Source organism: Lachnellula hyalina, assembly GCF_007821495.1.
Source record: "Lachnellula hyalina strain CBS 185.66 chromosome Unknown contig00098, whole genome shotgun sequence".
NCBI lineage: Eukaryota > Fungi > Ascomycota > Leotiomycetes > Helotiales > Lachnaceae > Lachnellula > Lachnellula hyalina.
The window spans coordinates 29,640-57,615 of record NW_022157212.1 but is presented as its reverse complement, the minus strand read 5'-3'; the positions used below and the strand labels follow the sequence as shown (position 1 = coordinate 57,615).

The following is a 27,976-nucleotide window of genomic DNA, read 5'->3' as shown; positions in this document are numbered from 1 at the left end:
TCTTGAGCGTGAAGTGAAGATTGTCGTCATCTGGAATCTGCTGGCTGGTGGTGTAAGAAGACCGTGCGGATAGAGGGCAGGGGCCCCTCTGCGCCACTACGGCTCGCTACCACACTTTCCCCTCCACATTCCGAGCAAAGGGGTAATATCCATATCTACTTCCACCTCCGCTTCCACTTTTGACTCCACCTGCTAAGAGAAGTCCACCTCACAAAGACTGCTGCTACAGGAAAAACAGGTAGAAAACCGGTCGTCGTCCACCGGCATTCTGCACTGACATCCCCGATTATTCATTAGTAGAGGCCCCCATGTGTCTCAGGATCTTATTGGCATCGGAGCGGGCCAGATCTCAAGATACCCCACGATTTTGAGATGTGACGCAAACGACCAGCCATACGGGAGCTTTTCAAGTCGTGTCGGTAGCTCAGGTGCCGTCTAGGCACGGGAACCCCTCCCTCTTCGAGCCGCCTTCGCAAACGCAGCCCGAAGAAGTGATTCGACCGAGAGCAGAGAATTTGGAGAGGGAAGAATATCGACTCAAGACATATCCTTCGAGCAGTGCAAGGAATGACTATATCACTCTTGCTCATGACAAACGGGTGAGTACTTTCCCATTCAGCACGCCAGTGTGTAAGATACCGCGACCCCGGTAGCTGTTTCTGTTTGCTCGAGATGCCGGCGGGCCTCGATACTTGTCCGAACCGAACCACTCGGATCAGTTGAGACAAAAGGACCCCGCTATCAAGTACTATACAGTATGGAAAAAGCAATGCGAGGTTACAGGTTCTCGAGATTGCTGTTGACCCTTCGCAAGCTATTCTACTCTCAGCTATGGCTGCTACGCTGATGAAATCATGCATCTATTTTCAAAACGAGGCAAATATTATTTAATGGGAACCCCACTTTTACGTTAAACTTCATTTCGTCTGACACACAATTTCATTTTGAAAATATTTTCTATTCACTCATCACGAACAACCTGCCTCCGTCATTTGACACCAGAAACTTTGTAAGAAGATTGAAACAACCATGTGCAAGAAATCTATGTAAAAGGTGTGAATCTTTATGCCCAAACAGCCGACACGAAGCTCGTCTCGGTATCTCATTCCCATCAAACGCAACTCTTCCTCCCAGCAATGCAAGAAAGTTCAGATGCCGTAAACTGGTGAACAAGAAGCGAAAGACTCCACACGATAATGCGGAATGGGTTGAAGAACTGCTATTAAATCCTCCATACCAAATTGTATGTCGTCGTCGTCTCGTCGTGAGAGTACCGATTCGAAGTAGGCATCACGACCAAACATCCTCCTATAATTTAAAACATTAGCAACTGCCCGTCTCGCTGATAGAACAATTTGGGAACGTACCTGGTATTGACTTGAAGATCTCATAGCCTTAACAACCTCCTCACCCTTCGCCTCTGGCACACCTCTCTGCTTCGCGATGATTTTCGCCAACACAATGTTGACCTCCCTCGCCATATTTGCTGCGTCACCACAAACATAAAAGTATGCCTTCTGCAGCAACAGCTCGTTGACCTCTTTGGCATATTCCTCCAGACGATGCTGCACATATACTTTCTTAGATCCCTCGCGAGAAAAGGCAGTGATGAGCTCAAACTTGTCGCCGAGAGCCTCCTTGTATTCCTTCCACTCTTCCGAATACAGGAAATCTTCAGACTGCTTTCTGCAGCCGAAGAACAGAAGCGTCCTGCCTACATCCTCGCCATTCTTGGCTTGTTGAGCGCGCTCTTGTACGAAACCACGGAAGGGTGCAACTCCGGTACCGGGCCCGATCATGATAATGGGCTTGGAAGGGTCGGAGGGGAGCTTGAAGTTCGAGTGGCGGACATGGACTGGGACGTGGACGCCATCGTACTTGTTTCGTGGGCCGGTGATGTCGTAAGTCAGTCCGTGAGGATCTGGGTTGGGGTCGCCATGTTGCTTTTGCTTTAGGGCTAGCAGGTAGTTTGTTGTTACTCCCTTAAGAGCATCTGTTCGACCTGCAATTTGCACCGACTCAACGACAGCGGTGATCGAAATCTTGTGCTTTTGAACCAGCGATGATGATGAAATTGAGTAGTACCTCGGCTGAATTTTAGTTAGACCTTCAATGAAGGCAGAGAAAGGAATGGCGGGCCACTGTTCTCCGCCTCCAATAACCTCCAATGTCTGGGCAATGTTCAAGTACTTGTTGCTGATTTTCTCGTGGAAATAATCTTTGTCGCTTCCCAACTTAGCCATTTCTGCCTTTGCATCTTCAGTCGGCGCGAATGGGGCCAAGGTTGCAACGAATTGACGAGAGACAGGAGCACAGATTTCCATATGGTACCGGACAATTGCATCGTAGGTTGTTGGTGCTGGGAAAGGTACTTTGGCTGTTGGATCCAGAGCCTTGACACTAATGACAGCGTCTCGCTTTGGCAAAAGGCCAGTGACGGCAAGGAATCTGTCCACTTCCTTACCTGCATTTGTTGGCCAGACAGCAATATGGTCTCCTGTCTGGTAGCTTAGATTTGACCCGCTGATATCGATTTCCAGGTGCAAGCAGTTTCGGTCTTTGACTGTGAAGATTTCCCGAGATTCGGCAATTGGGGCTATGTAGGGGTTGTGGGCGTTGTATGGACCCTTCGAAGTACCCTCGAGGTGCATCTTGTTGGGCTCTCCAAGGTAAACCTCAGGGGAATCTTTTGTCAATTCTTCCTTCTCGGTAATGCCGAACACGGGCTCGTAAACTGCCTCACGCTCTTCGAGACCCATCTTCTCTGCCAGAGCGGTCCACATAGGGTCCTTCCAGGCTAGAAAGTCTTCTTCCATAGTACCGGCTCCATCATCCCCTTCTCCAGCCGCACCAATCTTGACAGCTCCGAGCTTCTCCAATGCTTTGCTGACGTTGCGAACCATTGAGTTGTAGTGCTCGTAGGTGTTGTTGCCCAGACCGAAAGCAACGAACTTCAAGTTGCCAAGTGGGGGTTCGGAGGATTCAGAGAAAGTCGGCTCATCTCCAGTGATGAATTCGTAGAAATCAACGGCGTTATCGGTTGGCTCACCCTCGCCGTAGGTAGCCAGGACGAAAACGGCGACTTTGTCCTCTGGGAAGGTATCGAGATTTTCATATTCGTAGTCTTCCAAATCTGCCACCATTGTCTCCAGACCAAATCGACTCTTCCCCTCCTTTGCTAACCTAGAGGCATAATCCTCTGCTGTGCCGGTTTGAGACCCGTAGAAGACGACACAGTTCTTCCCCGTCTCATCCATCTTCTCCACAATGTTTCTCGTCTTGGCTGCCTTGTTGCCATTGGCGGCAGAGTAGGTGGAGGCATAGGGATCCTTTGCAATTCCCCAATATGTCCCTTTAGTGAAGTAAGCAACGGATCCGCAGAGGATGACGGCCAGGACAATGATGTCCAGAGTGTCAAGTTGTGCCATGGCGGAAGGTGGTGGGTGGATGTGGGCCCGAGACGGTGTGCAAACAGAGAAGGACAGTATTGAGTTCAGCGATCGAGGCGAACAAGAGGCGAGCAATAGATTGAAATGGGAGACGGGACCGTGGAGATTGCCGACTTAATATTGTCTGGGGATGTGTCGCGAGAGGCAAAGTCAAAGTCAAGCCCCGGCTGGTGAAGTGGTCGGTCCACTCCACTCTGGAGAAGATAGCGCGGAGGACAATAACCGTGTCCGGTTTCCGCCTACCTTACCTTACCTACTGATACAGAGAACACGGAGCTGTAAGGTAGAAGAGTTCCTCTGGTATTCGGGGATTGTCCAAAAAGACAGATATTACAATTCAAAAGTATTTTTAAGCAGAGGAGTCGACGTTGACCGTTTTGCCCTTGCTGAAGTTACCTATTACTGTATTGTCTGTCTTCCTATCGGCGTTTCCTCATCCGGCCGGGTGTACTCTTCGAAACTATCCGAAGATTCTCGAAGCGGGCCTTTCCGCAGTCAATGGTCAAAATGTACATGTATCATGAATCATGAAGGGGAATCATGAGGGACGACTATGCTTTTATGAAAGTCTCACGTGTCTGCTGCCTTGATTCTCTCCTCCCTTGGAAAACATGTGGCAAACCTGCCGGCTACTTGCCTCTCCATATCCGTGCCTAGTAGTTGGTACTGTATCTACGGAGTCGTTGATAGAAGAAACAAATATGCCACCCAAAGGACGCTTTGCTTTGCCCTTTCTTCATGCTTCTCGGGTCATCTGACATTGCTCTCACACGGGCCGAAACAGATCACTTGGGATCTCGGTCCATTTTCGGGCCATCTAATGTAGTTACGGAGGATATACTTACCTTTGGAAGCATGTACCTAGAGTCCGTACAGTAGAACCAGCCGTATCGTAACCTATGACCAAGTCCTCGCAAAGAGAAGGCCACGGAGTAGGTCTAGAGTAGTTCCTGTTCTAGTTCTAGTTCTAGTACTATGAATATTGTACGTAAACCTATACAGTACAGTACCTAGTCTCTCTAGTCTACTATATTTCGAGGAATTAAAAGACCGTCACGCTCACTCTCACTTTCACTTTCACTCTGTGAAGCGTTTGAGTTCTGTGCATTAGCAGTAGCATTTGTAGGTTTTATATTGCTTTCTTTATATTATGCCTATTTAGGGAATCTATTGTATCCACTGAGGTTTCGCGCCCAGGCCGTCTATTTGGTCCTTGCGGGATGCTACTAGCATTTACCCTCCAATTTATTTCACCATTGCGGACACAAGCGGCGATCCCCTTCAATCTCAAGACCCAACCATGCCACAGCATACGAAACCTACGCGATACACCTCTTCTCAGTGCTTGCTCGCCCTGGTGATGTGATGGAGATGTTGCATAGTTGATCACGTGTCGTTATGAGTGCCGGTATGTCCTCTAGTGTATCAGAAACACTCTAGGGGCTTTGGCTTTGGCTCTGGTTTTGGCCTTATCCCCCTTCCCCCCCCCCCCCCCCTTTTTTTTTTTTGAGCCTCTTGATTATTCGTCGCATATCCTTGCTAACTCTGTCTCGAAGCCCAAACACCAGAAGAGTTGAGCGAGAGATTGACAAACAGCTTCTCCCCCACAGACACCGAGGTTTGGAATGCCACGCTGAAACTTTCCACCACTACCTCGAGGAACGGGAACGGAAGGGAAAGGGAACCTCTGCCATCTCACACTACTCCTCATACCGCGGGGTACCTTGTGAACAACCACCCCTCAGACCTGCAAACGCCTCCGCCGAACCTATCACCACGTCTGCATGCCGGGAGCAGGTTGAACGACTCGAAAACGCATAACCGCCAGACCAGCATTGTCCATGGCATACAACATTCGAGAAATGGCAGCTATGCAAGTACTTCCTCCAGTCCACTCAGCCCTCAGATAATTGCCGCTGCTGGTGGAGAGAGGTCTGATGTATCCAACATGGGCGACCATTATGCCTCCACAATGTCAAGCATGGCTACTGGCACATCCTTCAGTTCGAACACGACATTAGTTCCCGAACGAATGACGAATTCTACGGAGAGCAGCAACCATAACCTGACGCAAAGGAGGGTGGAACGTATGCACAGTAATAGAAGCCGCAGAGAACATAGTCACCATCCCTCGCACTCGCGACATCATCATAAAGAGGAAGTCAAGACCGTGGGGGAATATGCTTTGCATGTCTTGTTCACATCTGTCAGTCCTCCGCGTTGTGCTCATCGTAGAAGTCCTAACAAATCCTCGCAGTTCATTGCCCAAGCCGAAGAGAAAGTAAACCAATGCATAACTATGCCTCTTGACCCAGAGCCTCAAATAGATCAAATATGCGGTCTTGGCGCAGATCCGACTTTCGATCAGTTGATTTCTGCTTTGGGCCATATTGCCAGCCAAAAGCCCAAACCTCTGATAGACTCAATGATGTTATGGCGCAGAAAGAAGAGCGATGATGCTAATGAAGCCCGTACACAGCTTCAACATGTAGGTCTCCTGGTCGCAAGGACGAAATCATACTTATCATCTGAACTAGTCACGGAACAATTCCCTACCCGGCCAGCTTATACGAAGAAATACAGAACCACCTCATATGCACCAAGAGGATACCACTGCTCCCTTGCCTTCCATCGCTGCCCGACAAGAACTTGTTGCCCAGGCCGAACGCCGGTCGACCGCTTCAATATTTATATTATGTAGGGTTTTGATAGAGGTCATCGGTCAAAGTACGTTAGCACGTATAACCCCCGAGATGGAAGACAAGTTGGAGAAAATCATATTTGGACAATTGAAAATCGCCGACGCGGATCAACTCAATAATTCGCCGTTAAAGATGGCAAATTGGTTTCTCTTCAGTCAACTCCTTGGAGTTATGAGCGAGATAAATTTCGACAGCGTTACCGATCGCTTCATTGCGGATCTTGAGAAGTCACAGAAAGACCTAGTAGGGAAGAGTCCAGCGAACCGCGAAACCGAAGGATGGATGGAACTTGTGCTTGGGGGTATGAAGCATTTACGCATCAAGACATACCCAGAAGAGGCGTGGGATCAGTCTTGCGATTTCATGATCTCTCTTAGTCGTTTCTTTGCCAGGTCGCATGGCCATCGCCTCAAGTATGCTTATTGCCAAGCACTCGAAATTCTGCTCCTCCCAGTTGCCGCGACCGCACACACGGAATTGAATATGCCAAAGTGGACAGAGGTACTCTCAACCATTAGACCTCGCCTTGCGTTAATGTTTGTGAAGCCTCGACACTGGTCTGTGGCCTTTCCATTAACAGCTACCCTACTATGTGTCTCTCCAATTGAAACCTTCGCTACCCAATGGCTTCAGCTTGTATTGCCATTGCAGCCCAAATTCAAGGATCGGTTTTCCAGGCCCATTTGTTTGCAGGTTATTTCTCGCTTGCTTTGGACCTATCTATACCGTTCATCTGATACCCTAAATGTCACCATAAAGAAGCTTGAGGAGGTTATGAAGCTAGTCTTACCTCATGGGAGAAGATCGTACATTTCGACAGATCCCTCAATTGCGGAACCCCTCATACAAATTATTCGAATCATCGGTTTTAAACATCAAGACTTTTGTTTCCGGACAATAGTCTTCCCCTTGATTAATGCCGATCTTTTTGCATCTACCAGAGAATTAGGCAACTTCAAAATAGAGCAACTAGAACCAGAGAAGATGGTCATTGGCATCAGAGCTTTCCTTGCAATCATGTCAGATCTTGAAAAAGGAGACCAAGGAAGACCGCCATTTCCACAGCATTACCAGCCATTACCATCCTACGACAGAACTCCCACATCTCCAATAATGACGGCGCCGCGAAGTTCAGTCCTTCCACCGCAGCCAACTCCCAAAGTAGAGGACCGTTTGTCCCGTCCTGTTCTTACGAATGCTCTCGGTGACGTGGCGAGAGAGTACTATGCAAGATTTTGTGAGATACTTGGCAAGATCACCATCATTTGTGACAATACTTTCGGTGGTCAAGCAGTCCTTGATGAAAAGTTCAACAGCCCTGCACCGAAGACCCCTATTGCAGAAACGTTCAATTTCGGCCGACGTGACGACCACCTAAGCCCATCAGATCAAAAACAAGGCTTTTATGAGCTTCTTCATGTTGCGGTACAGGCGCTTCCTCGGTGCTTATCAGTTGATATCCCCATCAAATCACTAGTAAATCTTCTATGTACTGGGACAGCACATGTTCAGTATAACATTGCTGAGTCCTCGGCGCAATCACTGAAGTCCATTGCCCGTCAATCTCAAGCCCAGCAGGTAACAATCGGTTTTGCACGATTTATCTTCAACTTTGATGACAGATATGCTACTATGTCAGAAGGCGGCATGCTTGGGCCTGGTCACATTGAGAGTACGCTCAAGCTATATGTTGAACTGCTACAAATATGGATAGAGGAAATTAAACATAAAACAAAGGAAGCTGTCACAGACGCCTCTGAAGACATAACTTCCGAGAAGCGCGGGATGAAGTTGGATATTTCCGGGATCTGGGCTCAAGTCGATGAGCTCGAGTCTCATGGTTTGTTTTTCCTTTGCTCTCAGTCCAGGAGAGTACGCGCTTTTGCAGTCACTGTCCTGCGTCTTATCACAGAATTCGATACGGCACTTGGGCAAGATAACGGTCGATTAATTCATATCCTCGAAGGCGACTCACTAAGAGTCATGGATTTCAACGATGAGCATCTGTCAGTTGCTGAGCGAAGCAGACTGCAGAGAGGAATGCGGAAAAGCAATTCACAGAGTGCTCTGATTGAGCTCTGCAGCAGTGAAATTTCATATGATACTACGCTATGGTTCAAAATTTTCCCGAATCTCATTCGAATCAGTTATGACCGTTGCCCCTTTGCTGTAACGCTCGGACGAGAACTCATCTGCAATCGAATCCTACAGATGTATAGAGGCATTGCGGCCTTGTCAGAAGCAGCTCGAGGTCCTCAGTACGGCTCATTCGACAGATATGAGAATGGCAGTGGTCGTATGCATTCAAAGCCGTCCACCACACCACCAGAAGTGTTGATTGAGCAATGGAAGCTGTATTTGATAGTCGCATGTACGACTCTTTCTGACAAAGGTGGCCAACAGCAAGCTGTGACTCCTACAAGTCAACACAATCGGAAGGGGTCAAAACCAGCACAAGCACAGGACAAGATTACTTCTGCTCGGTCTTTATTCAAATATGTCACTCCGTTGCTTTCTGTTGGGCCTGCCTCTATACGAGATGCAGTTGTTGTGGCTCTTGGGTCTATCAATGTCAATATCTACAAGACTTTACTAGAAGAGCTTCAAGATGCCGTCAGCCGATGTAATGACGATGCAAGAGCTCGAATACATCAACGAACCGCGAGTAGCCCTAGAAGGAATCGGAGAATGGACTTGCTGAGGACTGAGATCACCCATGTGTATCGGTTGACGTCACATTTCTTGAAAGATTCAGATATATATCAAGATGACTGGATACTGAACAACCTAGTAGTGTATACCAAAGATCTCAAATTGTTCCTCATGGACGGAGATGTCCAGATGGATTGGGAATTCCAGAAGCTTCGAAGGCACTATTGTGGCTTGATGGAAGAGCTGTTCGAAGGAATCAATCGCACCAAGGATCCTGCTCGCTGGATGACGTTCGAAGCAAGGAAGTCGGCATTTGCCTTGATGGAAGACTGGTGTGGATACTCACCAAATCAGACCCAGATACGGCAACGGGAAGATAGCATGAGACAATCGATGATCGATCAGCAAAGCCTAGGAGAGCGAGGGACACTTACTGCTGCTATGGAGATCGAGAAGAGAAATCTTCGAACAGCAGCGCTGAGTGCTATGGCAGCTTTATGCGGTGGGCCTGTCAGCATTACTACCGAGAGCCGAGCAAATCTCCAATTCGATATTCGACGTATGCTCTCCTGGATCGATACCATCTTCAATGTCGGTAGTGACAGAATGCATGTCATTGGGAGAAGGGCGCTGAAGAACTTGATCGTGCATAACAAAGATTTTACATATCTCCTGGAGAATTCAATATCGAAATGCTACCTCGCGGAAGTGCCCAAAGTTCTGGAAAGCTATTTCGAAGTAGTGACCCAAGTACTTCTTGAGCATCCTGACTATCCAATGCCGTTCTGGAGGTTGCTCGGACTTGGACTATATACCCTCGGCAGCGAGATGAGCGAGATTCGATCCAAGTCAGCTCATGTTTTGAGAGCACTTGAGGAAAGACAACAAAAAAGCTCTAAGATCCAAGACTATGATATCAGTATATCGGATAAGACGAAAGCAGTGTACAAGCTTGCGCAATTCGAAATATCGAAGCGTCTGTCAAGACAGCACCCCGAGTTGGCCTTCCTGATATTCTCGGAATTTACTGCCTATTTCAAGAACCTCCAAGCCCCAGCACAGCAAAACATGGTGGCTGCCATACTTCCTTGGATTCAGATAATCGAGTTGCAGCTCGATCCGAACGGGGGGCCCACGGCTCATTCATACGTACTGCTTACAAATCTATTCGAGATTACGATCAGGTCTAGCAGTGCTTTGCACAACGAAGTTCAAGCTTTATGGCAAGCACTAGCAACAGGTCCCCATGCGGGCAATGTTCAGCTCGTACTTGATTTCATCATGTCATTATGCCTTGATAGGCGTGAGCAAAATTTTGTGGAATACGCAAAGCAAATTGTCGTTTTCCTATCAAGTACTCCGGCCGGAGTCAAGGTTGTGGAATTCTTGCTGATGCAGATTACGCCCAAGGCCATGATTCCAAATGAGAAACGCGAATTTATTCCCCCGCCACCCGATGCTGTCAAGCTACCTTATGTTGCTGAGCTTTCGGAAGCACTTCCAATTGGGGCTAAGCAAGCTGGCTTCTCATTAGGACAGTTGTCGCTAATTCTACTTGTGGATTTGATGGTGTCTCCAGTCCAACTCGGGTTGGAAAATGTGCCACTTCTTCTCCAGGTCGTTACTATACTCTGGGATCACTACATTCCGCTAGTGCAAGAACAAGCCCGCGAGATGCTCATTCATCTTATACACGAATTGGTTATATCCAAGATCGATGACGAGACTACGATCCCCACGAAAAAGTCCATTGAAGGTTTCATTGAGTCGATTCGACGACACGATTCCGCGGTTGTCTGGGGCTATGAAGACAACAATGGCAAAGTCGACGATCAAGATAACAAAGTTCCTGCAGGGATGGAGCTTCTTACGACTGAGATGGTGAAGGATTTCGAAGTAACCTATCCCGGCATTCAGGAACAGTGGAGCAAATTGTCTTTAACTTGGGCGACTTCTTGTCCCGTAAGGCATCTGGCGTGTCGTTCTTTTCAGGTCTTCCGATGTATCCTTACATCTCTCGACCAATCCATGCTGGCAGACATGCTTGCAAGGTTATCAAATACCATTGCGGATGACGATCCAGATGTCCAGACTTTTTCAATGGAAATTCTGACAACTCTCAAGACACTCATCCTCAAACTAGAGCCTGAAGACCTTTTAAACTTCCCACAACTGTTTTGGACCACCTGCGCGTGTTTGGATACTGTTAACGAACGCGAATTTTTGGAATCTCTTGCGATGTTAGAGGAGCTATTGATGAAACTTAAAATGGCGGACCCCTCTGTACGAATACTCCTCATGGATGGCCGACCCCCAAGATGGGAAGGCAGATTTGAGGGCCTTCAATCTTTAGTCTACAAAGGTCTACGTTCATCGCTTTGTCTAGACCTGACACTGAATAACCTCAATGAGCTTATTCAACTTCCAAATGACGATCTCATCGGAGATGATTGTCGCTTACTGTTTGCCGTTTTGGCCAATTTCCCAAGGTTTCTGCATGCCATGGATCAGGAATCAATCGATGCCGAAAGCATCAAGAGCGCTGGCATACTCGCCGAAGTCGCTGAGGCCAAAGGATGTACCACCATTGCCAGAGCTTTGACAGGATTTGCAGCGTCACGATACCGATCAAGTAAGGACTTCCTCGCACAGCTGGTGTCTGCTTTGCGGGAAACGTTCTTTCCCCAATGGGAATTTGGCAGTCTGACCTTCCTTATGGGTCTTTTGACAAATAGCATTCCATGGTTTAAGCTCAAGACTATGCGTATCCTCTGTTCCGTCATCCCAGATATCGATATGAAAAAGCCAGAAATTGCGTCGTACGGACCTGACTTAATCTCGCCCTTGCTAAGATTGTTGCAGACCGAGTTCTGTACGCAAGCTTTGGAAGTCTTGGACCAGATTATGACTATGGCTGGGACATCGATGGATAAACACCATCTTCGCATGAGCATGACGCGGTCCTCCTCGAAAGCGATCAAGAAGGAATATGAGCGTACACAGAGCTTGTTTGGAATACCAGAAGAGTCAGGCTGGTCTATACCCATGCCTGCCAAACATGCCGAGACTACAAGAGCGAATGTCCATGCAGCATTCTACATGTGCCAGAGTGCAGAAAGCCAAAACGCAGAGCCTGTACCGACCCCGGAAGTCGAATTCCACGTGGACGACTTCCAATATAACTACTTCCCGACACCGGAACGCACTGAGACCATGATGTCAGATGAAGGCCGGGGCGACCGAAACATTGGGGACTTGGTCTTGAAATTAGACAGCCTAGACGATTTCTTTGATGAGCCCCTCACGTCCCCCACCAGTGATGGGCGATCCTCCCGCACAATTACAGAAGCCGGATTTTCCGCCGAAGGCTTCGATTCTGGAGCCCAACTCTATGACGAGCAAACAATCCCCATTCTCCAGCAATCTCTCGCTCGCAGCAACAATACCTCATTTCAAAACGGTTTCACGGAAATGCGCCCACCAGCCGGAAGGGGCGACACGAGTTCCACAGCCATGAATCCCGGCGCATTCAACCTCGCTCCAGGCGCCGCCTCTAGGCCAAGCATGCACTCCCGCAGCGTGACATCTCCTTCAACCAGCACACCGAACAATTACCACAGCAACGTCACAACGTACCTATCCGATGAAGACTACATCGAAGAGGTATTCTCCGACGAAGAAGACGAGCGGTCAAAACCCGTTGGGACAGGCGAAGGTTCCTTCTTTCTCGAAAATATGATTAAACCTCTCGCATACGGCACGCGTTCTGGCATGCGGAGACTTACGGGCGGAAGATCGAGAGATAATGAACGGTTGAGAGACGGGCTGCGAGCTGAGAGCAGGAGGGGCATTTCTGTGCCACCGAAGAGTCCCCGGGTGCCAAAGGTACCGAGTGCGTATTTGAATATGAATCAGCAGCCGCAGACGAAGAATTTGAGTCCGGAATAATATGTAGAAATATAGTCAGTGAACGAAAATTGGTATTTAGTGAGCGATATATGGAGTATATATAGATGGGCAGGCATTGACAGATGACAGATGGATGTATAATAGAGTGCAGGACTCTCTTGAAATAAAACATATAGAAATTATTTAGGAAGCAAATAAATATGTCAAAGACGTCCTAGGTTATGGCAGAAGTGAGATCTAAATGACTAGCTTCAATTTGATCGAGATTTCAGTAAGCTGGAGACCTATTAGTGACGACTAGTCGCCAGAACACCTCGCCGAACAGACTAGACAGCTCTATGCAGATAAGCTCTATACTAAGCAGGCTTTGCAAGATGCTAATAATATCTGGAAGGCATATCTAGCAGCATGCGCCTAGGCAGCAAGAAATTAGGCGGTTGTGATAGGCTTAGTTGTGATGGGCTTAGGGTTATAATAGACTTATGCGGACTTTGTTGTGGCAGACTTGGTTTTTACGCTTTGATGGCTTTAGTTATACTTGGACTTGGATTTGGACTTGGTTAATTGCAAGAAATGATATGATTTTACAGAGTAATCTCGGCGCGGCGGCGCGGCTTAAAGTCGGCTAAGCGAGGAAAATATTAAGCGAGCTCGGCAAGCTCACAACCCCCCCCCCCTTTAAACCTCACTGCCTAAAACATGCAGATAGCTCTAAACATGCCCAAAAATAGCAAAAAATACTCCCCATAGTTGCCTTGCCCATTCTCGGAATCGAACCGAGGATCTTCTCATGTCCTAGAACTCTACGAGTGAGACGCTGTACCACTAAGCCAAACGGGCTACTTCTGAGACGAGTTTGACCAATTTTTAGCTTATTAAAATATATACTAGTATCAAGCAAGCTCGAATTATCGATAAAGAGCTGTCCTATAAAGCAATTCTCGAATATGGGGTTTAAAAGAGAAAATACATATTACTACATAGTTAATTTACTACTACGGTGGATGTAAATTAGTGGTTAGACTGGGAGAATCTTCAGCTCGTTGTATCTGAGGATGATTTACCATTCCCATATCATATAATTCTACGCAGTACGAGTAAGGCATAGCTTATCATAAATACGGCAACCTACTTTGATAATAACGACAGTGCCGTTTTAAAAAGACTACGCCCCCCCCCCCGTTTTGCTGTAATCACTAAGCCAAACGGGCAGTTCTGGTGGTTCTTAAAGGGATTGCTTCGCCAGTGACGTAGGCCGAGCAAACGCGTCTCCCAAGGACATCTCAATTGCCCATATCAACATCTTCTCCACACCTACCGATCTACTAACAACAACCAAATTCTCTCTCCCAAAAATGCCCCTCCCCCGCGCATCCCTCTCTTCCTTTCTCACTTCCGCCAAATCTATCCTCTCAAACCCCTCCAAACACTCTACACCTCTAACCTTCATAATCGGCAACGAATCCGCCGGCAAGTCCTATCCATGCACCCTCCACCCTCCTATACCGTCTACAACTAACTAACTTCAATCGCAAAATCCAGATCTTGACTCCATCACAAGCGCCCTCCTCTTCGCCTACCTCCGCACCTACGCCCCCACCTCCCGCACATTCTACATCCCGCTATCCAACATCCCGCGCGCCGACCTCTCGCTGCGTCCCGAACTCATTCCCGTTCTAACGCGCGCAAATCTCAAGCCCAGTGATCTCCTCACACTATCCGACCTACCCCCACGCTCATCACCCGAGCTAAAACATGCGAGATGGGTGCTTGTAGACCATAATGCCCTTCAGGGCGAGCTGGGGAAGGCGTATGGGGGGAATGTGGTGGGTTGCGTAGATCACCATGATGAAGAACACAAGATACCGGTATCTAGAAGCAGTGGGGATATAGAAGAGCCGAGGATTGTGGAGAAGAGCGGGAGTTGTGCGAGTCTTGTTGTGCGATATTGTAGATCCGCATGGGATGGATTGAGTCTCGAACAGGCAGATGTGGAGGGGGATAAAGAGTTGGCAAGCTTGGCTGTGGCTGCTATTCTGGTGGATACACAGAATTTGACGGCGGAGAGTAAGACGATGGAGGTTGATAGGGAGGCGGTGGGATATTTGCAGCGGAAGTGGGGTGGCGAGAGAGGGGATAGGGAGGGCTATCTGGGGGAGATTACAACGGCGAAGGAGGATATTGGGGGATTAGGTTTAGAGGATATATTTAGAAAGGATTATAAGCAGTGGACGGAACAGGAAGGGTTTAACATCGGTGTTAGTTCTGTGGTTAAGGATCTCGGATATCTAATAAAGAAGACTAAGGATAAGGGGAAGTTCTTTGATATTTTGCGGGAGTTTGCAAGCGATAGGGAGTTGGATGTTTGCTCGATTATGACTACGTCGCATGAGGAGGGCGCTTTTAGGAGGGAATTACTTGTTTGGGCGTTAAATGAAAAGGGAGTTGAGGCTGCGAAGAAGTTCGAGGCGAGTTCTAGGGAAAGGTTAGGGCTGAAGAAGTGGAATGAGGGGCGTTTGGATATGGATAGCGAGAAGGAGTGGAGGAGATGCTGGTGGCAGCAGAGAGTTGAGCATAGCAGGAAGCAGGTTGCGCCGCTTTTAAGAGCCGCAATAAATAGTTAGATAAAAAAACATATACATAGAGCAATTACACCCGTATTAACAACGACACCACGGTATTCTTCTTACGCAAGTAATACTTCGTATCGAGGTAAGTTACCTCGGTAGGTCAGCAGAAATCGGGTCTTTAAGAAGAACCTCGTGTTCAACGCTCGCCTGACCTGACCGCGAAACAATTTCTCTCGTAAGCAAAACATTCATATCCCAGCAACACACCGATGTTTCAAGCCGAGCGGATCAGGCAAATACAACGAAAATACTTTCCATTCCGAAATCGGCGGCTTGAAGAAAGCCCCGCTTGAGGCGTGATGATATCGAAAAGTTGCCCATTTCGAGAGAAAAAGGCTCGCTACTAGGGGGAACAAGAACTGTCCTGAATAATCAATACTTGTACCAATATTTTGAAGCAAAGTGAAGATTCTCCGCTAATAGTACTGTAGTAGGTAGTCGTAGTCGTAGCTGTAGTCTCCCGGTCTGTTGGGTTTCGCAGGGTGAAGGGTGATCATATTGTGAACCGTGCAATCCCGAGCGTGAAAAGTCCCGTCTGTCTGCCGAGTCCATACAATCCCCGGGCATTATCCTATAGACATCAAGTCGCCTCGTCACCATTACAAAATAAAAGGGACATCGTGAATCTGATTTGTTTTGCACACGCCCACGCCCACGGAATCAAAAGGATGGATTCATACGGAGCTACTATATTACTACACGTGGCTGAAAGCTGCCATCGTCGACTCCAATCGCCTGGACTCGACTCAAGCGCCCCACGCCCCCAATAAACTCTCTTTCTGCCATTACGCATGGTCATGTCATGGCCATTATATGATTGCCGCCAACCAGGAAGTGTGCGATCAAGATGGGTCAGCTCGTACTGGAGAGAGAGAGAGATCTACATTTTCGACTTCACTCATTTCCCTTTACTCGAGTACCTCCGTATTAATCCTTGACCGACCGAGCAAAGACAAAACAGTCAGCGCCTGGAGATCCCCACGTTCGCCCATCACGAGGCTGCGCTGTCAATTACCACACCGCTGACTCCCAACCGCACTTGACGCTCACCCGACAACGCATTTTTAATCCCCTCAGCGCGGGGTCGGAGGTTGGAAAGGGGATTTTGTACTGGAAGCAAAGTCAACAGCTCCTTCATTATAGTATATTTCTTCCCATACCAATACATACCACGTTGGTCGGTGTTCGAAATCATCTGTACTGTATATGCCAAGCACAACCCGATGAAAATGTTGGCCGCAGGAGGGACCAAAGAATCGATCCCATAAACCTCAGTCGCGCTTTCCCTCGGGGGAAAGACACAAGCAGAATCATTTCGCAAAATGGCACCGCTTTCTTTTGCCATTGCAGAGACAATGTATCGCTCCCAAATCATCGCGAGAGATCTCAGCGATAATTCCACCGTTTCCACAACTCTGTATACAGCTTCACAACAAACTACTTTGCAAATTCTTGCTTTGACGTTCTCGACTATCAGCGTGGCATCTGCAATACTTGCTTTCTACTGGTTTGTCAAGATGCGAAGGAGTTTCAGGCACGAGTAGGTCTTTGGAATTGCTACCACCACAGATAATTCCTAACATTCGGCAGTCTCATCATGCTACTCATTCAAAGTGACATGTTCAAAGCGCTCTGGTTTATGATGTATCCGATTGTTACCTTTTCAAGAGGCCCTGTTCCTGGCAATTCGAAATTCTGTCAAGTCAATGGATTCTTTCTGTCTCTAGGAATTGAAGCATCAGGTAAGACCCCCGTTCTACATTCCGGCAAAAGCTAATGCCTTGCAGATTTCGCAATTCTCCAGATCGCCCTTCATACCGCACTATACATATTCAAACCGAGGATCTCCAGCGGCGAAGGAGGTCTTTACCCATATCGAAAGTTTGCATACATTTGTTGGATCATCTTCCCGGTTCTCATGGCATCACTGGCTTTCATCAACGGCCGAGAAGCATACGATTCAGAAGAAACATATTGTTACCTCCCCGTTCGACCATTCTGGTATCGACTTGCCCTAGCCTGGATCCCTCGATATATTATTTTCATGGTTATTCTCTGTATATATGCATCGATATATTTCTACGTCCGATACAAATTTCATGGTTTCAAGAGGGCGGGAAAACCCCAAGGCGCAAGAAACAGCAATTCTCTGGATTCTGAAGGTACAGAACGCCCTTCTAGAAAACTCAGTACTCCTGCACCACCAAGTCTTGCCCGCCACGGCCTGATACCAGACTCTCGCAAACAGTCCACAATTGGGGAAGGGCGTAAACATTCCGCGTCGACTATGGGTTCTTTCCGAGAGAGAAAGGCCAGACCACCTACTGGTATACACCGCTTCATGTGGTCAAATATCATTGGGTCGACTAAACCAGCTGGCTCGTCATCTACACCACTCGAGGTACCAGCATCAGATATCGATTCTTTTGTTGGTCCCTTAACTCCACAGCCTCTACCCGACCTGTCATCCGCATCTCCGATGTCTCTTCAATCCCCAGAACCTTCAGAAATGCCTTCTCGTTCTCGAGTGACATCCTGGCGAGATACGATTGTCCGCCGCTTTTCTCCTCACCTCAGCAATGGCAACACCACAGAGCACTCTCTTGTGAATATCCATGGAATTCTTCGACACCCAGATGGGAGCGACTCACCGCCACTATCACGGCTAGAACTCGTCAATTCTCTGGGTCAAAACCTTGCTAATGCGGAGATGGTGCGTACCCGCGACAAAATCCGTCGACAACTCCGATTTCTGTTCATATACCCATTGGTGTATATTGGGATGTGGGTTGTGCCTTTTATATCGCATGTTCTGCAGTACGATGATAGATTTGCAATCAACCCCCCTTTTGGATTGAGTTGCGCAACCACAATCTTTGTTTGTTCTCAAGCAGCTGTCGATTGTTGGCTATTTTCCACCCGTGAGAAGCCTTGGAGGCAAATTCCTGGGAGCAGCGGAAGCTTTTGGGAGAGTCTTCAATTCTGGAAAGGGTGGGAGGGTGCAAGTAAGAGGAAGGATGTTCGTGGACCCGGGAAGACGAGAGGTGAAATGGTCAGAGAGGCTCGAGTCGCATATCGAAGAAGAGACCAGGAACTAGCTCAGAAGCAGGTAGAAAATGGATTGGGATCTCGGGAGGACAGTAACGCTCCGAGAATATTAAAGGAATGGTGGGAGCATTCGGCTGAGACGGGCATGAGTCCTGTCGCCGAAGACGTCTCAAATCCTATGGAAGACATTGTGAGATCAGACGACTCCACTTCGACAAATGCGACTTTGACAAACGTCAAAACGACAAGCGCGCAGGATACAGACGGGATGCAGTAGCACTTGAAGTTTACGGCATCCAATTAGGATCATGGATCCAGTATATAGTACATTAAAACATACGGCTGGGCATTGGCATCGGGTTAACAGCATTGGGAATGGCGTTTCGGCAGGTATAGATGCATGGACTGGGCTTGCATATCTGGGATTGGTTCCGGAGAGTCTACGGACCCGGGATGGCGTTCTTGCATTGGTCGGAATTGCCATGTATATATTGTGAGAATTGTAGTCTGTAGAGACTAAAAAAGCTTGTACACTCTAGGTCGTCCTCGTCGTCAAGATGCGTGACTTGTGATGCCGATAAGTATACTTTCCAATACTCTGATTTTCCGTGGATACTCTTTTTTAGTACCTGCTATATTTCACTGGTGAGGAGCATTGGCATCAAACCAACGTGTCCATTGAGGACACTTGTGGATCGTTCTGATAAGACTAGATCCATCACAACGCAGACATGGATCTCAGCAGACTCAAGCGTGATTCAGAACTCCCTGAGCCACCTAGGTCTTGCATCAGAAGAATCGTTCGGGAGGAAATCAATATCAATGTGACCCCTGGCTCCATTCTAGCTGCTCCTGTCAGCCCTCCGGTCCCCAAGGGCATTCTGAAGAAAAAGACAGTCAATTCTCGTAAAGGCTTTGAGTTCGAGAAATTGCCGACGGAGCTTCGATTCAAGATATGGCAGGCTATTGTTTCGGAACCCCGCATTGTTGAGGTCTTCATTACAGATGGGCACCGGAAAGGTTCTCGTCTTATATCATTTACTTCAACCACACCAGTCCCAATTTGTCTCCACATTAACCAGGAGTCTCGTCAACACGCCTTGAAGCTTTACCAACTAGCTTTCGCGTGCCGCTGTGAAGGCATGTACAAGGGCAAGCCTACTATCTACTTCAATTTCTCAAACGATGTGGCCTACTTCAAGGTCGAGAGGTCCTTTTCCGGCAAAAAGAACACAGGCTTCACCTAAACTCTCTCCTCAATCTTGTCCATGCCAGGACGTACAAGCCGTTCGCATGGAAGCAGCTCAAGAAGGTCGCTATTCCAATCACTCAAACACAAGGCCACAGTTGGCAAAGTTCGGTGAGGTACCTCTCCGTGTTTCCCAAGCTCAGCGAACTCATTATTGTCGGCAACGAAGTCAAAGCTAAAGAATTGTATGAGGAAACTGATGACGAGGAAGAGAAAGCTTTGGGCGTCCTGGATCATGGAGCTTTTATTAAGCCCGGGTGGATTGACATGGTGGATGACCTAAAGAGGCGCTTTGGCGAGCACAGTATCGAAAATCCCGCGAAGAGCGTTCCCCAGCCCACAATCTCTGTCAAGCTTCTGGTCAGAGAAAGTAGACAGGAGATACAAGAACAAGCGGAAGGAATGTATATGTTAGGCAGATAGTGCATTTGCTATGGCTCACTGGAAAACACAGTACATTTAGCTATTGCTTTCGGGAACAGAGATGGATGGCAGTTCAGGAGAGGAAAAGAATGCTTGCTATGTATATTAATATGGGAATATCGCTGAACGAGCTGCACTGATGGCTACTTATACACATTTGCGTCATATATGTCTAGCACTTTATGAATCAATATAGTCAGTTGCTAGATAAGATTTATTTCTTTTCGTGTTTGTGAGTTCGCCTTGGGTTTAAGGTGAAGTATGGCTATTCATTCATTTCGTAATTGCACTGCTATGGTATCTATAACTATTTATTTTCACGTACTTTTTACCACATCCAGCAGTTCCCATACATACAACGACTCAGTCCTTCCGTCCCCTCTCCGTCTTCTTATACTTCAAAAACCGGACCAAATTAAGCACAACCTCATCAACCCTCGCCCTCAACTCCCCAAACCTCCTCTTATCAACCCCCTTCGCCAGCTTCCTAGCCCCCGGCAAGCAATCCTCCAAATGCTTATAAAACCCATCCTTCCAAAACACCTCCTCGTCAAACTCATAGCTCTTATCAGCATATATATCCATAATCGCGTTCAAAGCCTCTACTGCATCAGCTGCAGGGATGTCAGGCAGCGAAGAAAGTGTCGTGAGCAGAAATATGCCGATTTCGCGGTTCAGTGGTACAGGGCAAGGAGACAGCGCGAGGCTACCGAGGACGCCGAGTGATTTCACGCCGAGGGATTGGAAGGCGTCTTCCTCCTCGTCCCCCTTCTTAGCCGCGCCGTTACTATGTTCCGGTTCTGGACCCAGACTCTTCGAAGCTTGATACAACGCCATGAACTTCCGGTGCTCGTCAGCTCGGAGAGTGATTTCTCCTCCCACGCTCCGGGAAACCGCCCAAGCGAGACTGGTGATCGCGGACGCGAGTTCGATGTCGGCGGTGTTGGAGGCGAGGACTGGGGAGATGATTTCGGTCCATGTGCGCTGGGCTAGTGTTGACCAGGATTTTTTGAGGCTGTTTAGGTGGCCGGTTGAGAAGTCGATGCTGGAGATTGTCCAGGCGATGTTGTTTAGTGCTGAGAGGGCGCAGGAGTGGATGCTGCTGTTTGCGGATAGGGATGGGTGGGCGAGGGGCAGGATGGCAGGAGTTGCGCTGCGGATTAGAAGGGAGAGGGTGGGCTCTTCGCTGGGGGAGGAGTCGTCTTCGGATACGTCTCCTGTGACTAGTTCCATGTCTGCTTCGATTTCGGACATGGACATTTCCGAGTCCAGGGCGTCTTCTTCTTTGTCTGCGGAGCCGGCGTCGTCAACATCGGCGTCCATTTCATCGGGGTCAACTGGCTCGTCTTCGAAACCTTCGAATTTCTCTTCGTTCTTATAGTCATGTTTATGACCATGCTCCAGAGCCTCTTGAAGACTTGTGGAAATAGAGGCAATAATTTCGAGGGCTAATTGCAGAACCTGGTCTGGGCTGGAATGGGTGGTATTGCCATTGGTGTCATTGCTCGATGGGCTTGTATTTTCCAGTGTATGGACCAACGTAGGAATCAGAGTCGCATCTGAAGCTCCTTCTATTGGCGTCTTGTAATCTGTCCATTGCATTGCGGTGAATATCTTGTGCAATACACCACATGCCGATACATTCGTGGGCGATCCTGAATCTTTGATTTGCATGAGCCTTTGCAACCAATCTCCATTCTCAACGACTAGTTCCGCCAGTGGTTTGTTGTCTTCCAGCAAAGTTGTCAGACATGAAAGGACTTCATTTTGGACTTCGTTTGGGGTAGGCTCGAAAGATAATAAACCGAATAGGAAGTTGGGAATCGTTGATATCTTCGATATGGCTTCCACTATCTCGTCTTGTGCTTCTGATAGAGAGGAAAGAAGGCCGATGGCTGAGCTAGTAAGGGTCCAGACGAGAGTCTGCTGTGATCTGGGGAGCTTCGAGAAGGGTGGATCTTGTGATTCGATGGTTTGGATAATCTGTAGATTTTTAGTACACAAATACAAGTACTAAATAGCTTGGTATAACATACGGTCTTGACAATTCCTTGAATGCTAGTCAATACATCCTGTCTATACAAATGTATGCAAAAGTCTGCTTCCTCCTCCAGAGCCAAGTTCCTTAAAATCCCCCACCCCGCAGTTCTTGTGTCGAGACTTGAATCTGTGAGGGTTTGTTCCAAAAGTATCTTAACAATCTGTTCCCTTAGGAGAAGCTTCCGGAATTTTGTATCTTCAATCAAATTGGCAATCGCAATAGCGGCCGCAGACCTTGTCTTCAAGTCGGGACTTTGCAGGTCCTTCAACACTGGCAGGATCCGATTCTCGCGAATAGATGCAAGCTCTGGGTCGGAGGGCGGTTTGGGTTTCCCAGTAGGATCCGCCCGGTTCTTCTGTCGAATTCGGGGTTTAGATTTGCCCATATCTCTCAAAATCTTAGAGTTGATATAATTCTGGTGGATGTGAATGTGTTACTCGAATCTACAAGTAATCTTACAATTTTGTAATTTTTTTTTTTCGGTGGGTTGGATAAACGCAACCCCGCGAAGTTCAGGGGTCCTGACTGGTGTGCTGTGCGTACTGTACCTAGCCTGAATCCGGCCGGCGCCTTTCAGCATCGGTCACCGACCCCTCCCCTCCCCTCCGCTCCCCTTCCCCCCTCATTAGAAGTTGAGGTATTTATTTTGCGTCGACGCAGCCATCACATATTAATACCTACGCTTCCAACCTCACCTCAAGATGTCTACAACTACTACAGTCACCCAGACCGAGCCCATCACGGCTCAAAACATCCTGCGACTCTTCCCCGACATCGACACCAGCTCTGCTGGCCTAGACGGTCACGATGAGGAACAAATTCGATTGATGGATGAGGTCTGCATTGTTCTCGACGAGAATGATAAGCCAATCGGAAACTTCAGCAAGAAGATATGTAAGTTGATTCGATCTTCCATGTCGAGACATCTCGCTCACAACTCTAGGCCATCTCATGACCAACATCGACAAAGGTCTCCTCCACCGCGCATTCTCTGTCTTCCTCTTCAACTCCAAGAACGAATTGCTTCTCCAGCAGCGCGCAACGGAAAAAATCACATTCCCAGACATGTGGACAAACACATGCTGTTCGCATCCACTTGGAATACCCGGCGAGACTGGTGTTGAGTTGGATGAGGCCGTCGCGGGCGTCAAGAGGGCTGCCCAGCGCAAATTGGACCATGAACTTGGAATCAAAGCTGCTCAGGTCCCTATTGAGAACTTCAAATTTCTGACAAGGATTCATTACAAGGCCCCGAGCGACGGAAAATGGGGAGAGCATGAGAGTATGCATTGCTTTCTCTTGTTCTGGTGTATCATGCTAATGTGCGGCTGACGCAGTTGACTACATCCTATTCATCAAAGCCGATGTTGATATAGAGCCCAATATGAACGAGGTTTCAGCCACTCGATACGTTGATGCAGATGGTCTGAAATCAATGTTCAATGATCCCGCCCTAAAGTTTACGCCATGGTTCAAACTTATCTGCAATACATTGCTATTTGAGTGGTGGGAGCATCTAGATGAGGGTCTCGACAAGTACATGAATGAGCAAGAAATACGGAGGATGTAAAAATGGGCGTGGGATGGCTTCGGGATATGAGCGACAAGAGATACGAACCGTGGGAAGATTCTGCAAGAGTCTGTAAGAGGAATTGGCAACGATAATCGGTGCAGACACGAGGAGCGATATACCCTATAGGCACATGCAACAATCGAGCATTGCATTGCATTATTGCATATGTACTCTCTGGGCAGAAGGAAGTTCTTATCTTTTGACATCAACAGGTAGCATTCCTCGACCGCTTCCTTCATTGTCATCATTTTTGTGTATTTCTTATTTGAAGTATCCAAGTTCTTTCACACCCCAAGAAGTCTCTTGTTACACTTCACTTTTCCACTTCCTATCTGATCTCCCAATTGCCGTTCCGCTGTTTCACGATTCGGTAGCAAGGACCTAACCTCTCTTGGCATGTCCATGCGGACCTTCACCCCACGACAATCGAGCACTCGCAGTTCTGATTATCAACCATGGAACACTCCGCCTTAATCGACCTCGTCAGTACAGGAAGTACCCTGTTGTGCCGTCGAACGACGTTTCTTCAGATTGGCTATTCTAGGATTACTTGCATCAAATGCTCACGGGATCAGTAGAGCCACCCAGTCGGCGGGTTCTCCGTCCCTATCTCTACATTTCAGGGTCAATTCGGTTGGATGCAAACCGACGATGGCTTCCCTTAGTGAAGTGGGGGCCCCGGATACGCTACGGCTACTGCTGATCCACGATATCCACGCTTTCACAGACGAGGCTACATAAGCCCAGGCTTATCTCTCTTCGCTCTTTCCCTCCTTCACAGCTTTCAATCTTCACAAGAAACAACTCTTCCAAACTCCTCAGACATCAGCACTCAAACGCAGACTATTTGCTATCCAAATACACATCGATACCTCAATCAGACTATCAAACTATTGCTTCCTAGACTCATAAACAGCTTTACTACCTGTTCTTCGATCAAGCAACCTTATTGCAGTGAATTGTTATACGGACTTAATCCGTAACTCCTCACATCCTAGATAGGATACCTAAATATCAACATTGATGTCGGTTGATATACGCCAAAGCCTCAATTGCCTGCGATTTCCCTCTCGATACGAAACTGTATCGAGATCGCAGCTCTCTAAACAACATACAGGAGATTTAACAAGACCCGCTGAAAAACCGTCCTGTCCGTCTTGAAATGCATTTCAATTAAACCTCAACTAACATGACAATTAGAAACACCAATCCTAAATCTTCAAACATAGCCTAAGCCCCCGTTTCACCGCAATCATGGCGCAGAATAGTAATAATAATGGCACTATGACTCTTGAAAAGAAACGCAGCCTCTCCCCAGAATCTTCTGATGAAGTCCGCGTACTCGGCATCGCCGAATATGAGCAAGCTGCCCAATGCCTCTCTGAAGCCTTTGCGGTCGATGAAGTAGCAAGGTATTTCGTAGATACGGATGATATGTCCGCCTACTCCGAGGAGTACAAATGGAAGCTTCATTGCGATATCATCCGTTATCTCACTGCTGCCCATTGCTACAGCGGCATCGTCACAACTATTGGTCCTGATTACGACGCTGTCGCACTTTGGTATTCACCCCCTTCGCACTGCATATAGTCGGATAATAAGCTAACTGGTACCTTGTAATAGGCTCGCACCCGGAACAAACGTCGATAGCTTCTGGACGATTCTCCGCAGCGGTCTTTGGAGACTCTACTACAAGCTCTCGGCCGAAGGCAAGACGCGTTTCTTCAAAGAGTTCTTCCCGCTCTTACACGACACCAAGCAGGATGTGATGGGTGCGCGGGACGATGACTCCTACTATCTCGTCTACCTGGGCAGCAAGCCTTCGGCGCGTGGCAAGGGGTATGCGAGGAAGTTGATCCAGCATATGACTTCCAAGGTACGTACTATACCCTCTATTGCTTCTGCCTTTCATATTTAGATGGCATGAATCCTAGGATGAAGTTGATTTGTGAGAATTACAGGCAGACATCGAGAACAAAGCTATGTATCTTGAATCCAGCTCCGAGACTAACCTACCCTATTACAAGAAATATGGGTTTCTTCATAAAATGGACATTACGCTTGAGCGTGGCCCTAAGCCCATCAAGTTGCACATCATGGTCCGCGAACCGGAGATTGTGGCTGGGAGCTCGAAGGGTGCAGGGACGGTACAGATTGGTGCTTTTTGATGAGTGTTAAGACGGCGAGACGAGTTCTCTTCCTTTTGGTTTCATTGGGTTTGTTAGGTGACAGGTGATATTTCGATTCTTACCCCGGAACAGCTTAGCTGATTGTTGGGGTACTCGTTTTTGGGACATGGTTTGAAGGTCACCGTGGTATGCTTTAGAAACGATGGTGGTTGCTGAGACGATTTCTTTAACACTAGCTAAATCAGAGAATGCTGCTTTTCATCACTATTGCATGTCTTCGTGATCATCTATACAACGTGCTAGCGTCTACTCATAATATTCTGCAAATGCGTCCAAACCCCAGAACGCCTAATGCTTTCCCTCCCTCATACTGGGTAGAAAAGGTGACACTTATTCGAATGTGCCAGGCTGAGTAGGGTATCGAAGCGTTGTAACACGGGCATAGCATATATCCGCCGTAAGATCCTCAATCTAGTACTCCAGCACAGCCCATGTCTCATCATCAACGGTCGTAAAGATAACCCCTTCTCCCAACAACTCATCCCCAGCCTTGTACACATCATTCGCGGGAACATGTAACTGCTGCGCTATAACATTCACGTGCAGCCCTTCATTACTCTGCGTCGACGACTTCAGCAACTCATACACCTTCCTCGCAATAGGCGACATTCTTGTCACCTTACTTGCATTCGAGCTTCCACCCGCCGCACCACCATTGCTGTCCACGAACATCCCACCGTCGCCACCTCCCTCTGCCTTGACTTCAGCACCTGTTGGCGGGCCTCGTGTAAAGTATAGATGCACAGCGGTCGCTTCGAGCAGGTGGCAGCTGATTTCGTTGAAGTTGGTGATGGGCCGCAGGACGTGCACTGCGATGTGGCGCTTGTTGTTGAAAGCCTTGATACGGCCCCAGACACGGAGGTACTCGCCTTCTTTTGGGAGCTGATTCGTGCTATCCGCTATGGCATCGGCGTCAATCCATTGCTTAACTTCAATTAGGCCGGTGCCGTCGTCGAGTTTGTAGGTTGTGTTGGTGGCTTGCGAGGAGACGCTGTTGATTTGGCCGACGAAAGTGATCTGGGTGTGTGAGTGTGCAATTCGGCTATGGGAGTAGTATATCTAAGTACCTGCGTTACATCTGTACCATCTATTTTGAATTCGCTGTCAGGATGAGGTTGTTGTCTTTGTGGAAGTTAGTTGGAAAGTAAAATCTGTGAAGAGGGGTAACTGACGCCTCAATGAGTTGCTTGATGGTAACTGGTCTCAACGTATCTTTTCCATATGTCTTCGCGCAAACTTAGCAGCTGTGGTTTCATAAAGGCAGTAGATATACCTTCGTGCCACCAGGACTATCTTGACTGCCTGATTGAGAGCCATTCATAAACCCCCCTCCCTCGGCAGCGGCGTTCTGGTTGCCATAAGTCGTCGTGGAGTATGCTCCTTGATATCCGTAGTTTGCTATTGCGAGTCAGAATGATAGGGAGCGCGATGAAGGAGGGGATCATACCCATTTTTGTATATTGATGGACTGCGTTGTGGTTAAGAGGAAATAGTCGTTCAGAGAGACGCGTCTGTATTTTGGCCGCGTGCGCGTAAAGTGCTGCGATTTTTGGAACGATCACGTGCCATATAATGTAAACATTACATCCTGCCTAAGGATAACCGACTATTATAGGTTTCCCAAGATGGGTATTGATTTGGGTTCCTCGAGGTCTAATAAACCTAGTCCGGGTCAAATGTTTTGAAAGTCATCTGTTATATTATCTACCGGTAGTGCAGCACCTCATTCTGTATCTAATTTCACGTTCCTTTTCCTGTCCGAATAGATGATTACGGGTATTGTAAAGGTGGACTTGATAATATCACGTATATTTGTATATAGTTTTTATTGGTTCAGTATGATTGAGAGAGATGATGCCGCTAGTTAAGTATAAGCTGGCTAAGCGATAAGACTAGCTCAAAGTGACTTGATATGACCATGACTTCCTCGCGCCTCGGTCTATTTCTCCCTTTCTTAAATGTACATCTTAATTTGCATCAAAACTATCAGTCGTTTGTGTATGAGATCAATTCGTTATTTCCAAGACTGATCCTTCCTTCCTAATAATTTTATTCACAGTTCGGGATTCTTTTCAGGCGTAGGAGAATCAATCAAGTCGTACTCTACCTAT

At 47.7% G+C, this 27,976-nt stretch overlaps 8 protein-coding genes and 1 non-coding gene across 9 annotated transcripts; 5 read left to right on the top strand and 4 right to left on the bottom strand.

The window, feature by feature from the left end:
- Positions 1–1,290: 1,290 nt before the first annotated feature.
- Positions 1,291–3,428, bottom strand: cprA_1 (NADPH--cytochrome P450 reductase; the record flags this gene model as incomplete). The annotated part of the gene is made up of 2 exons (XM_031150352.1): positions 1,291–1,308; positions 1,368–3,428. 2 exons carry the CDS (start codon positions 3,426–3,428, stop codon positions 1,291–1,293), a joined length of 2,079 nt encoding a protein of 692 aa, XP_031004106.1.
- A 1,419-nt stretch (positions 3,429–4,847) lies between these two features.
- Positions 4,848–12,751, top strand: TAO3 (Cell morphogenesis protein; the record flags this gene model as incomplete). Its single annotated transcript, XM_031150351.1, has 3 exons — positions 4,848–4,857; positions 5,006–5,937; positions 5,987–12,751. The coding sequence occupies 3 exons, from the start codon at positions 4,848–4,850 to the stop codon at positions 12,749–12,751; spliced, it is 7,707 nt and encodes a 2,568-aa protein (XP_031004107.1).
- Positions 12,752–13,468: 717 nt separating this feature from the next.
- LHYA1_G005405 lies at positions 13,469–13,552 on the bottom strand. Its single transcript has one exon. It is a non-coding gene; the product is annotated as a tRNA-Thr (tRNA).
- A 515-nt stretch (positions 13,553–14,067) lies between these two features.
- On the top strand, positions 14,068–15,336 carry PPX1 (Exopolyphosphatase; the record flags this gene model as incomplete). Its single annotated transcript, XM_031150350.1, has 2 exons — positions 14,068–14,219; positions 14,274–15,336. The coding sequence occupies 2 exons, from the start codon at positions 14,068–14,070 to the stop codon at positions 15,334–15,336; spliced, it is 1,215 nt and encodes a 404-aa protein (XP_031004108.1).
- A 1,328-nt stretch (positions 15,337–16,664) lies between these two features.
- GPR1_0 (G protein-coupled receptor) lies at positions 16,665–18,667 on the top strand (the record flags this gene model as incomplete). Its single annotated transcript, XM_031150349.1, has 3 exons — positions 16,665–16,882; positions 16,933–17,084; positions 17,130–18,667. 3 exons carry the CDS (start codon positions 16,665–16,667, stop codon positions 18,665–18,667), a joined length of 1,908 nt encoding a protein of 635 aa, XP_031004109.1.
- Positions 18,668–20,425: 1,758 nt separating this feature from the next.
- LHYA1_G005402 (putative ARM-like repeat-containing protein) lies at positions 20,426–22,488 on the bottom strand (the record flags this gene model as incomplete). The annotated part of the gene is made up of 2 exons (XM_031150348.1): positions 20,426–22,045; positions 22,099–22,488. 2 exons carry the CDS (start codon positions 22,486–22,488, stop codon positions 20,426–20,428), a joined length of 2,010 nt encoding a protein of 669 aa, XP_031004110.1.
- A 316-nt stretch (positions 22,489–22,804) lies between these two features.
- On the top strand, positions 22,805–23,673 carry idi1 (Isopentenyl-diphosphate Delta-isomerase; the record flags this gene model as incomplete). The annotated part of the gene is made up of 3 exons (XM_031150347.1): positions 22,805–22,997; positions 23,047–23,385; positions 23,441–23,673. The coding sequence occupies 3 exons, from the start codon at positions 22,805–22,807 to the stop codon at positions 23,671–23,673; spliced, it is 765 nt and encodes a 254-aa protein (XP_031004111.1).
- A 1,257-nt stretch (positions 23,674–24,930) lies between these two features.
- On the top strand, positions 24,931–25,844 carry SPCC550.08 (putative N-acetyltransferase; the record flags this gene model as incomplete). The annotated part of the gene is made up of 3 exons (XM_031150346.1): positions 24,931–25,238; positions 25,300–25,552; positions 25,638–25,844. The coding sequence occupies 3 exons, from the start codon at positions 24,931–24,933 to the stop codon at positions 25,842–25,844; spliced, it is 768 nt and encodes a 255-aa protein (XP_031004112.1).
- Positions 25,845–26,276: 432 nt separating this feature from the next.
- On the bottom strand, positions 26,277–27,316 carry ssb2 (Replication factor A protein; the record flags this gene model as incomplete). Its single annotated transcript, XM_031150345.1, has 3 exons — positions 26,277–26,882; positions 27,139–27,263; positions 27,313–27,316. 3 exons carry the CDS (start codon positions 27,314–27,316, stop codon positions 26,277–26,279), a joined length of 735 nt encoding a protein of 244 aa, XP_031004113.1.
- Between the last annotated feature and the right edge of the window lie 660 nt (positions 27,317–27,976).